At 38.7% G+C, this 11,915-nt stretch overlaps 1 protein-coding gene across 3 annotated transcripts in view; it reads left to right on the forward strand.

The window, feature by feature from the left end:
• The window catches only part of MID1 (midline 1), a 242,120-nt gene that overhangs the window by 210,920 nt on the left and 19,285 nt on the right, over nucleotides 1–11,915 (forward strand). For all 3 annotated transcript variants that reach the window (XM_027645511.1, XM_027645503.1, XM_027645520.1), the window contains exons 5-6: nucleotides 3,057–3,205; nucleotides 6,573–6,700. In XM_027645511.1, coding sequence (XP_027501312.1) covers nucleotides 3,057–3,205; nucleotides 6,573–6,700 — 277 coding nt within the window. The remainder of the gene's footprint in view (nucleotides 1–3,056; nucleotides 3,206–6,572; nucleotides 6,701–11,915) is intronic.

Below are 11,915 nucleotides of genomic sequence, written 5' to 3' on the forward strand. Positions count from 1 at the left end.
GCTTTTTTGACTGCAGGTACTATTAATACAAAATTGTAAAAGTTTTTATGTAGTCCTGGGCTACTGCTACTTTCATGTAAAGAAGAATGAAATACTTGAAAAAATTAGTATGCTAGACCTCGACTGTTTATTTGGCATTTCTCTTACTAAGTGTAATTGTGTTTTTTAAGGATGAAAACAGACATGATGTCACAATCAGTAAATCACAATTAAATTATGTCTACTTAATGATTCCAGAACTATGTTTAATGCCTGACAGTTTTTCCCCCCTAATTTTTACTTTCACAAAATGTCACAGCGTTTGGAATCATGTCTGGCAATTATCTACATGATTTTTTTTCTAGATAATTTCATTATTTATTCAAAACTATCACATAAAGATTTTATTCCAGTCATTGTGTGTGTGTGTAATTCATGTGAATAGAAAGTCTTAATTTATTTACAAAAAAAGATATTAAAAAACATGCAAGAAATTAAATTGTGTGCATTTCTAATTCCTGAGGTTCAGTGATTATTCGTGGCAAACATATTGAGCAGGAAAAATCTCTGATATTTAAATTTCGACACATTTTACTAGCTGTTAACTCAGAAATGCATTACAGTTGAATTAATATTTTTATTTGCTAGGTGCACAGTATTTACTCTTTAACTACTAACCTAACTAAGTCAAATATAAACTCTTCTTGTGTGGGAAAAGCTCAGGAAAGGAAGAAAGTCAAGAGCAGGTTAAATGGTTCATGTGGCTGTCGAGATATTCCAATTAACTTGAAATGAAAAACCTGTAGGCAGGGGCTGACTTAAACATGTTTGAAGCCACAGGTCCTGTACACTGCGTGACAGAACCTGAATTTCCTCATGCTGTTAACAAAATATAATTCCCTTAAAATGGAATAGATGGTCGTCTTCATGTTTGCTTCAACTCTGTTTCTCTGTGCAGTGAGATCAGATGTGCTGCCAATGAAGTAGCAAACTTTCCATTCATTTGGATTTGTGCTATATACATGATTGTTTTTAAAAACTTCTTGCAAAGATGTATTCTAATATCCATTTAGCATGGAAGATTTACAATACATTGACTCCAAATTTATTTGAGCGGAGCTGATATCGGAATCTGTCCCCATTCTTTGTTCTGCTTTGTTGATCCAAAAGTGATATCAGTGGAGGTTCAGTAAAGATCTGGAATGCTTTGACCCAAATGTTGTATATGTTGAAAGATTTCATGGGTTCGAGAGACTCATGTGAAAAGCCACAGAAATATCTACCCAATATATCTTCTTTTAAGGGGGCCTTTCTGGAAGGTAGGGCATGACAGATCTCTCTGTAGGACTGTAGTTACAGCAACAGAGCTAAAAACATTCAGGTATAAATTTCTAGCTGTGTCTACAAGCCTGGAGATTCAGCCTTGAAGTCACACAAGTCTGAAAACCCGGTGCAGCTCCATCCTTAATCTCACCTATCACCTGAAACCTACAAAATCCCACAGATCTTGTAACAGGAAAAAAACAAATATCAACTATAAGATAAGATAATTTTAGGGCAGATTTCATTCCTACCATTGCAGAAGTGGGTGGGGAGTGAGTGAGATGAGATGAGACTCCTTTTACAATTTATCATCCATTATCTTCTTGAAGACGATATAAAAAAAGAAGCAAGCAAGCAAAAAACATATGTCACAAATCATGACATGCCTGCTTTTGACTGCAAAAAATTCACAAGGTAACATTTATTTCAGTTCACTGTTTACTTTTTAATTAATAAGGAGATGAGCTTCTTAACACTGCAATGGACCTTTCCCAGTTAGACTGACGTAGACCAAATTGTAATCTCTGCAAATGCACAGGCAGAGAAAGCATTATGGCATTAGTTCATCCTAGAAGCTGGTCAGATTATTAGCATTATTAAAATTCATGCATTCCCAGCATTTTCCTTGCTTTGTTGTTTTTATCTTTAGAAGAAATACTACTGTTACATGACATTAATCATTTGGCCAGTATCTTTTTTGGAAAGCTTTTCAAAAAAGTTTATTTTCCTACTTATTTCTGTTGTCAGATAGGTATACTAAGACACCCTCATCTATGCTTAGGATGCAAATATATCTGAAATTTAACTCAGTAGCTTTATAACTTGTGCCCCAATTCCTGAGATTGGGAATGTTATCTTGATCATAAATTTGGATATTTCTGCCAATCCACTTGGTTGTTAGTTTCCTCATTTTGAATGTAACTGGCTCTTAATGTGCCTTTCTAAACTCCAGAATTACTTAATTTCCTTCCTATTTTTTACTCCTGTTCAAACTATGATCCTGATGTGATGACAATGGAAAGGACTCCCAGACCTTTCAGGAACTATTCTAGTTCCTGGAAGTTTTGTTAGCCAACATTGTCTTTAAGTGGAGGATTGACTGTGCCCTTTCCTAACCTTTCAGCTAATGATTACAGTAACATCTACTGTGTTTATCTCCAGCACATATGTTTGCAGTAATAATAATCATCTCTCCAGCACTACTGTGCTTTTGTCCAGTTAAAAATATCCAACAAGAAAACACCCTGTTTGACTAAAAGCAAATAATGAGAAGGTCAGGTGTACCTTCTTAGTAGAACCAATAGTCTTTTTCGATTAAGTTATATTTTAAGATTATTTCTTTTTATGAAATTCTCTTAAGTAATAGGAAAAATGTAGTTAATCTATAAGATGTCTTTAACACAGATCTCATAATTTCAGGGAATGGTTATCTAAATAGCCCTTAGTTATCATGTAAGCAGAAATTACCAGGAAATTACGTTCCTTCTGCTGGAAAATAGGCCAGCTGTGCTTGTTTTGGCTCTCTCTCGTTGTTTTCCATGTGGAAAATATTCAGGCAGAAAGACTGTGCCTGTCCCTTACTGAAAATGTTGCATGGCTAGATGGAATTCCCCACAAAGCTTGTGTGAAAGAAGCTCTTGTCACCAAAGTCATTCGTCTTAACTCCTCTTTTGCCAAGTTTTGCCTCTGAAGTGCAAATATAATCATGATACACACCTTAGAGACGTGACTGCTTTCTTATGTTTCCACTCAAGGTGGTGAGGTTGAGAAAACTGGCTCAGCAGATTGCAAACTGCAAACAGTGCATTGAGCGCTCAACATCCCTCATCTCTCAGGCTGAGCAGTCGCTGAAGGAGAATGATCACGCTCGCTTCCTGCAGACAGCTAAAAATATCACTGAAAGGTAAAGAAGGCATTCCTCTTGATAAGGAGAAAAAGCTCCCTTTAAGGTTGTTGAGTTGTCATAGTTTCCGTAGTCTTGTCACACCACAGATGTGGTCAAAGACAGAGCAGTAATTGACACACTCTCCTAAAACACTACTTTGTGCTGTACCAGAGTGGGAAGAAACCTTACTGTAATGCTAAATCAAAACACCCCTTTGAGGAGTAGTCAAGAAAAGGTGCAAAATAAGATTTAGAACAGTTAACAGCATGCACAAATGAAAGAGGTAGAATGGTTGCCAAGCAGATGTCTGGTGCTAAACACACCGAAAAAAAAAGGTTTCTGGAGGCTGAAATTCCTACTTCATGAAAAATTCTGAGATTGAGAAAGAAGTCAGACAGGAAGTACATTCCTTAGAAGAAACTGATAATGGTCTTAATGGATACATATTTTTCACCAAATAGCAAGCCACCATGCATCTTTGAAGAGATGGAGATTAAACAGTCTGAATATCTGGAAGTCACATCAGTTATCGTGTTGAGTCCCTTGGTACAGGGAATTTCTACTGTTTTTAGGGTCCTGGCTTCTTTTCAACATGTCATATATATCAAGGACCCCAAGACAAGGACTGTGCTATCAGAAAATTTTCAGTGCAATGCTGTGAATGCTGAAACATTCCCACTGAATTTCTGTAGTATTTTTTGATGAAAAAAAAATGTTCTGTTGGAATTATCAGCTGTCTGGCAATCAATCAGTAATATTTAAAAAACAAACCACAAAACAAAACAGGGAACATATCTCTGAACAATGAAGAAGAAAGCCATCAAAAGTACGCTTATTCATTCAGCTATTTTTTTATTTCTGGGTTTGCATTGTATTTTTACATTCTCCAGTCAATTCTCTCTGAATCCAAAGCATGAAATTCCCTGCTCCTATTATGTATTTTTTTAAGTCTACCACTTACTCTGGTGTGCTGTATCAGTCTTCAGCGAAGCCATCAACACTGGGTTGTTCATTACAGTTTCAGAGAACTGAAAATCTGTTGAAAAAGGCAAGGCCAGGCAAAGCAGTGGAGAATATGTGGTCTTTTAAACTTAGAGCCTAATTCGTATTCTGTCACCAAGCTACATTGTGGTATCCCAGTTGAAGCTAGTAGTAAAACTACCATGAGTACCAAAAGCCAAAGGTGGAGATCTGTCCTTTTTTCAGTATTCAGCAAAACCAGCAGTAGGGCAGAAACCTGTGGAGACACAGAGCTTTTTAAGTGACTACCAGAGAATAGTCAGAGAAGCTCCATTTTGAACTTGTAAAACATGAACAGTTGCATCATAAATACAGTCACAGGAGAGACACTGGGAGAGCAAAAATGAGACAAGCTGACATATGGGCCCAATCAAACTTAATTCTTGGCTATCACAGATTGTTGTCTGTAATGAGACGGCTGTGAACGCCCTGCAAATCAGGGAATCATTTCAGGCAGTGAATAAAACCAAGGGTAAAAAAGCACCAAGTGCTTAAATTGCAAATGGAAAAAGAGACTAAATCAGATTAATAAATTATTCCTCACAAGTAACATTCTTAGTTCTCATGTGGTGAGCAACATTTTGTCTGCTTTTAAACTGCTCGTAACAGTTTCACCAGGGCCTTGAGCTCCAGCAGCTAAAGCAGTCTCCTGAAATCATGCTCATTGCATTTCTTCATCCACCTATTTCAAAGTAATTGCGGTATAATATTCTCTGTTGTAAGCACAACTGGTAGCTATGCAAGCAAAGTCATTACACACAATCCGATGACTTAGGCTGTGCATTATTTGCAGTGTGCAAAATGTGTTTCCAGCCAAGTACAATGTCAGAGCAGAAAGAATTACAAAATGAAATTCAGTCCTCTGAACCTAATATTGTGACATGGTGTCTGAAACTGTGAATTGTTGAGCTCACCAAAATCTGAGTGTAACACATGTAATCACAGAGCACCCTTTGCATGGCCCCAAATGACAGTCCAAAAAGGCCTGGTGATACAGTCTACATAGTAAATATGTGCTTTGCGAAGATGTTCAAATAAGCTCTTGCAAAAAAATAAAGAGGTATAAAAGCTGAGAGAATTTTTCTCTTTAAATACATGGGGCAAAATGCACTTCAGCTGGGCTCCATAAGAAAAAATCTGTCCTAGAATCTACTTTAAACTAATTTCTACACCACAGTTGCAAGAGAAACCATGTTCAAAACTGTATAACAAGAATTATTGACTAGGAACCCTCCTCAGCTCAGTTTCTGAAAATTATGCTGAAGACAACGAGATGTACAGTTCAGTTTTTGACTTTCTTAATTGTATTTTCCTAAAATACTAAACAAAACAGTATGAAAAAATAGTCCTTAGTAAACATTTGTCCCATAGCCATTTCAATTCTGTCTACAGAAAAAATACTCTGATTTGGGAAAATTTTAGTTGAAGCAATCAAAATATTTTTATCTGACACATGAGGAATGACAGATAACAGACATGTATTTTGTGCATGTTGTCTGTTTATCTCCAAACTGAAGCAATTTACCAGTTTCTAATGAGGCTTAGTAATCTCTTTGCCTAAATCAACTGAACCTTCTGTAAGCATATCTGTAATCCAGCTCTCCAGAAACATGCATTTTGAGATACCGGGCTGAAGGATCTGAAAAATCCTTCCTGATGGCAGTTTTCTTGTGAAAGTTCATCTCTTTATATTAGTACAGCAGGACAGAGAAAATGTGGATGTAGCTCAGGAAATGAGGTAGGTAAGGAAACCTTTTGTTTTTGGAGGAAATGCAAGTATGCACCCATGCTTTTCAGGGAAAAGCCTTCCAAAATAAACTGTGCTGACATCTATTTGTTTTATCTCCCCCCTGTGCCTTTTGAAGTTAACAGCAGTGTGCTGTGCTGAACAGCTGAGGAGGTGTGGGATTCTGCACCAAGCCCTTGGGATAGCAGTGCCAAGGAATGCCTGGAGCCAGAAACTGCTTGGAAAAAGAAGGGTTGGGAGAGATGCAGCATCTGTCAGGATTGTTTGAAACACAGATAATTATGGTGCTATTGCTACTTTGGTTCAACGGGTCATTAGAAAGAACAATTCAAAATATATTGTTACCTAACTAATATTTTTTTTAAAATCTTCCCTGACACTGTATGTTAGACCAAAGTTCAGTATACGTTTTTATTGGAGATTTTGCTCTCAAAAATAAAAGTGTTAGGACAAGCTCCTAACTTAAACCACATAAATAAAATACACGTAAAAGTTTTTGTCGAGCTTTTTGAGAAAAAAAACAATCACAATAACTGTGATAAGCATATTGATCAGGTCAATGTTGATGTGAAAGTTATTGTGTCTTGAGTGCTAAAAGAGTTTTTCTTTTCATTACAGGGTTTCCATGGCAACTGCATCCTCCCAGGTTCTAATTCCTGAAATTAATCTCAATGATACTTTTGATACTTTCGCACTTGATTTTACCAGGGAGAAGAAGTTGTTGGAATGCCTTGATTATCTTACAGGTACTTTTTTTATCAAGATGCTATACTATATATTCATCATAAAAATGTAGTGATAGGATTTTCTTCAGTCTTCTCCGTGGTCACAACTTTGGCTAACTGCCAGGGCACTCTCACTCCACCTCCTCAGTAAGGGGAGGAAATAAGATGAAAAGCTCATGGGTTGAGATAAGGACAAGGAGTTCTCTCAAGAATTACTGCTACAGGCAAAACAGACTCAGCTTGGTGAAGATAAATGTAATTTATTGCCAATTAATTGTAAAAGTGGGACACTGAGAAATAAAAATATATCTGAGAAAAACTGTCCCCCACTCTGTTCTTCTTCTTGCGCTCAACTTCTCTCCTAGCTCTTCAACCTCCCCCCCACGGAGCAGTGCAACATGATGGGGAGTGGGGGTTGAAGTCAGTTCATCACACATCGCCTCTGTCACTCCTTCTTCCTGATGCTCTTCCACTACTCTGACATGGGAATCCTCCCATGGAATGCAGTTCTTCGTGAACTTCTCCAACATAGGCCTTTCCCACAGGCTGCAGTTCTCCAAGTGCTCCAGCATTGGTCCTTCTGCCAGATGCTGTCCTTCAGGAGCGGACTGTTTCAAGTGTGGGCCACAGTTTCTGCGAAAAACTTGCTCCTGTGTGGTCATCTCTCTCAGACTGCAGCTTCCTCCAGGGCATATCAGCCTGCTCCAGTGTGGATCTTTACAGTTGCGGGTGGATATCTGCTTCACTTTAGTCTTCCGTGAGCTGTAGGGAAACAGCCAGCATCACCATAGTTTTCACCACAGGCTGCAGAGGAACCTCTGCTTTGGAGCCTGGAGCACTTCTCCCCCTCCTTCTTCCCTGACCTTGGAATCTGCAGAACTGTTTCTATCACATTTTCTCACTCCTCTCTCTTCCAGATGTTGCACAGCCTTTTTTACCCTTTCTTAAATATGTTATCACAGAGGCACTACCAGCATCAGTGATGGGCTCAGCTTTGAGCAGTGGCAGGTCTATCTTAGGACTGTCTGTCTCTGACATGGAGTCAGCTCCTGGTCTTTTCTGACAGGGATCACCCTTGTAGCCTAGCCACTACCAAAACCTTGCTACACAAGCTTAGCACTCTCTCCCTCTTAATCCTGAATGTATTACCCCTAGCAGCCCCAGAATGCCCCAGGAAGCATTAGGTGCTACACAACACAACTGGGATGCATTTCCTACCTCTTCTCCTTGCATTCCTCCCCACCAGAGTGATGAAGTGGGAGTGAGAAATGGTTAAAAGCCACTGCAGCAGAACGAAGTGAAAGAACAGCTGGAGCTCAGCGTGGAGCAGCCAGAGGAGGGAGAGCAGGGACCAAACTCCATTTCCCAAAAGGTGGATGCTCCAGGTGTTATCCTCTCCCTTAGGGCTTCCTCCTTGCTGCAGCAGATTGCAGCCTGGCAGAGTTCCCATGAGCAACCAGAAGCAGTTCAAGTAATCAACATCACAGGCTCAGCAACAAAAGATGTTTTTTCGTGTCAGTGACACTGTATTTCCTCCATCACAGAACTGGAGGATCTTGCTATGTCTGGGACTAGAGAGCACACAGTGCACACTCTACCAGAGTGTGGGTTGAGTTCTCCACAGAGCAGAGCCCCACCTCACTTAACTGAGATCTTTGGTCTGAAGAAGCCCACAGGATTAGACCCTTACTGAAAGCCTCAGTAATGTGCACTCTGAGTGTACAATGACTCATAAAGAGAAACAAATTACTGTAATTTAGGATGTTTTGATTTCAATGCCAGAATTAGAACAATTCATTCCATTTCAATTGAAAACAGAAGAGACATGGTAGGTTTTCATTTTGCAGTGTTTTTAAGCATCTGCTGTTAACAGCAAGACTTTTGCAATGAAGGGCACAAAGCACTTTGACAAAAACACTTGAAAACACTTCCTGGGTCCATTCACTTGTCCCAGTTTGCAGTTGATACACCCATGTTAGTTCAGGAGAATGTGAAGGGTGGAGTCTTTTCATTGCCAATCAGTGTATCTTTTCCATGCAGAGTGCTGTGTGCTGGCTTTTCTTCAGAGGAAAGGCTGAGAAAGTTAGGGTTGTTCAGCCTGAAGAAGAGAAGGCTCCTAGGAGACCTCATTGAGGCCTTTCAATACTTAAAACATTTTATTAGGGCCTGTTGCAATAGAACAAGGAGTAATGGTTTTAAACTAAAGGAGGGTAAGTTTAGATTACATATAAGGAAAAAATCCTTTATAGTGAGGATGGTGAGACTGGAACAGGTTGCCTGGAGAGGCTGTAGATGCCACATCCCTGGAAACATTCGTCAAGTTGGATGGGACTCTGAGCAACCTGATCTAGATGAAAATGTTCCTGCTCACCGTCTGGAGTTGGACGAGATGACCTTTAAAGGTCCCTCCCAAATCAAACTATTATATGATCCTGTGATTCTATGATTACATGAATAAGTGAACAGATTAATACTGGGCAGTGCAAGACTAGGGGCATGCACAGGGCAGCAACATCCTTGGCTGATAGAGCTGTGGAGTTCTTACCATATTTGAAAAAGAAATTTTATCTGGAAGAAGTTTCTCTATCACCATGTGACTGATGAATACAATCAATATCTAACACATATTCTAGTAAATAAGATACAACAGTAATGGGGTAAGAGTCATTTCAACTTCTTATACAGTACCAGCGAAATGTTATGGTGTCTGCCTCTCCCCAGATCTGCTGGAATTTTGCTACCATGTTGAACATTCACCCCAAAATTACAAAAATCCAAGAAAATTAAAGGAGGGATTAAAAAAGACTCATTTGCCCTAACCTAGCATTCTGCCTGTAAAATAATCAGTCTATCAGGATAAACATCCTTTATAGCTGAAGAAGAATAACCATCCCATTTTAAGGCACATATCTCAGGGCAGTTGACTCCATTCTGGAGTTGCCTATTTCTCCCAGTTGTCTCCAAACAGAGATTATATATATTCATTCAAATACAAAAATTTATGGTTTAGATCTTTTTACGAGGTTAATTCTGTCTAGCAGTCTGTTCCGGCACCCCTGAGGTCTTTTCCCCTTTGTACATCATGTGTCAATATTATCAGTTTAATTGCTATACACACTGCAGAAGACAAAGGAAGGTTGTATCTGTACAAAGATTGTCTTGCTACAAAGAACTTCTTTGTGATCCATCATACTGGCTGTGTCATTTACACAGCTCCTTCTCTGCCTTTTTCTTAACTCAACCATGGTCTTAAGAAATTGCTTACAGTGCAGTCTAAGGGAACTTGTAAATTCATCAAGCATTTTAGCCGGTTTTTTCCTAATAGACCATTTTTATCCTTGCCCTTGATGCCCAGTAAAAAAAACAGTTTTAGCTAGCTTTGTGTTTGTGCTATTTTTCTTCACATTAATAAATAGCATATGGCTGCAATGGCAAAATGCGAAACACATGTTCAAATTATCTGAGTGTAAAATACAAGCTATGCAGACAGTTAGAATACATTTATGTAAATGTATGTATATATGTAATGTGTATATATGTATAGTCCCAAGAGTCAAATGCATTTGATTATTCTCTACTGTTGTTCAGAAACTCCAGAGGAAGATTTATGTTATATTACTCCTTTCAGACTGGTGCATGGAATCTTCATAGATCTTAAACTGAACACTTTGTGACAGCGTGAATTAGGCTTTACTTTTATCATGTTTCACAGTTAAGTAAAATGAAGACCATTTGTAAGTCCTAGTGGTAGATCTATGTTGTGAATCAAGTGAAGAAGCCTACCTTATAACTATCATCTGTACTGCTTCTGAACAAAATGTCAAAGTCTAAATTCCAGCTTCATTATCTCTGCTGCCAGTTGCTTTTGCAACAATTGATCTTGATTGTCTCTGGGAGATTTTCTTCTCTTTTGGTGTTTCCCGGTGCACTACTTGTCAGATCTTCTTCATCTTCCATCTCCCCAGTCCCAGTTTTCTATGTGGCACATTGATGTTTGCATCTTTCTTTCTTCCTACACTATTTCTTTCCTGAATATAAATTTAATCAGTTTGTGCTTATTATTTGTGCAGCTGTCTTTCCTAAGCTGCTACTATCCAAATGAAAATCTCTGATATCTTTCTGAAAGTTGCCAGCCAGCCATTGACATATCAAGCTCAGTATCTTAAAACAATACTTCTAATCTTCCTCTGACTGTTCTATTCTCTGTAAATATAGCCTTGATATCTTTGGAAAGCTTTCTTATCTTGCCAGTTGCTCAAGCTCTTCATCTGGAAATCATCTTTTTCTAACTGTGTGTCTAGCTAGATCCAGGCAATACATATGACTTGCAAACTCTCTGCACAATTCCTAAGGAATTTTTTTTATCCATTCTGAATCAAAAATACTTGTTCTGTGTCTTAATACTTTGAAATCAATTGGAGGAACATCTATTCTTTGACCTTGCAATTTGCCCTGCTTCAGAAATCCCATCTGAAACAATGATACGTTTTCTTTATTCATCGCTTTAGCTGTCACTGCACAAAGAAATATGTATTGCCTAGCATATGCCAGCAATTTTTTCACACAGAAACAACTTCATTCTGGAAACTCATCCAGGAAACAACAGGAAACAACCTGTTTTACTGCTTAACTCTTTCAGTATTGAAAGATCAAAAACCAGCTCCAGCTAGCTCAGTCTCGTGGTTTGGGTGTAATCTCCTCTCATTCTGTTGGTTTTGAGCAGTTCTGGTCTACCCAAAGACTATGTCTAGATGACTGTGTGACTGATATCAACTTGATATCAGCTCAAACATGGCAAGATAATAATATATAAAATTTGTATCCACATCTGATGAAACTGTGCCCTTCAAATTCCTTCATGCCGGTGCAGTCCAGTGTCATGATACATGATGGAGTCAGTAATGAATAACTGAGAGAGGTTCAGAGCAGCTTCCTCAGCTTCCTCATGTTCATTCCAGCAATAGAGATATTTCTAACACCATTTAGTCAAAGACATGGCTTAGATCTTCCTTTCTTTAATCAGTATCAAAATCAGTAAGGAATCCTTACAAAGTCAACCACCCCATGACAGCAAGGAGATGGAGACTGAGCAAACAAAAGGAAGTTGAGGTGTTTTTTATCAATCTCTGTGTCCTTGGGCTGAGAGAATTTATATGTAGTCTCATTAGTCACCAAGGGCTGCTGTGTTCATGCTGGGATTCACTAATGAGAGGTGGCAGTTTCAGGTGTATGGACC

Source organism: Corapipo altera, unplaced genomic scaffold (genome assembly GCF_003945725.1).
Source record: "Corapipo altera isolate COAL_440 unplaced genomic scaffold, ASM394572v1 0, whole genome shotgun sequence".
Lineage (NCBI taxonomy): Eukaryota > Metazoa > Chordata > Aves > Passeriformes > Pipridae > Corapipo > Corapipo altera.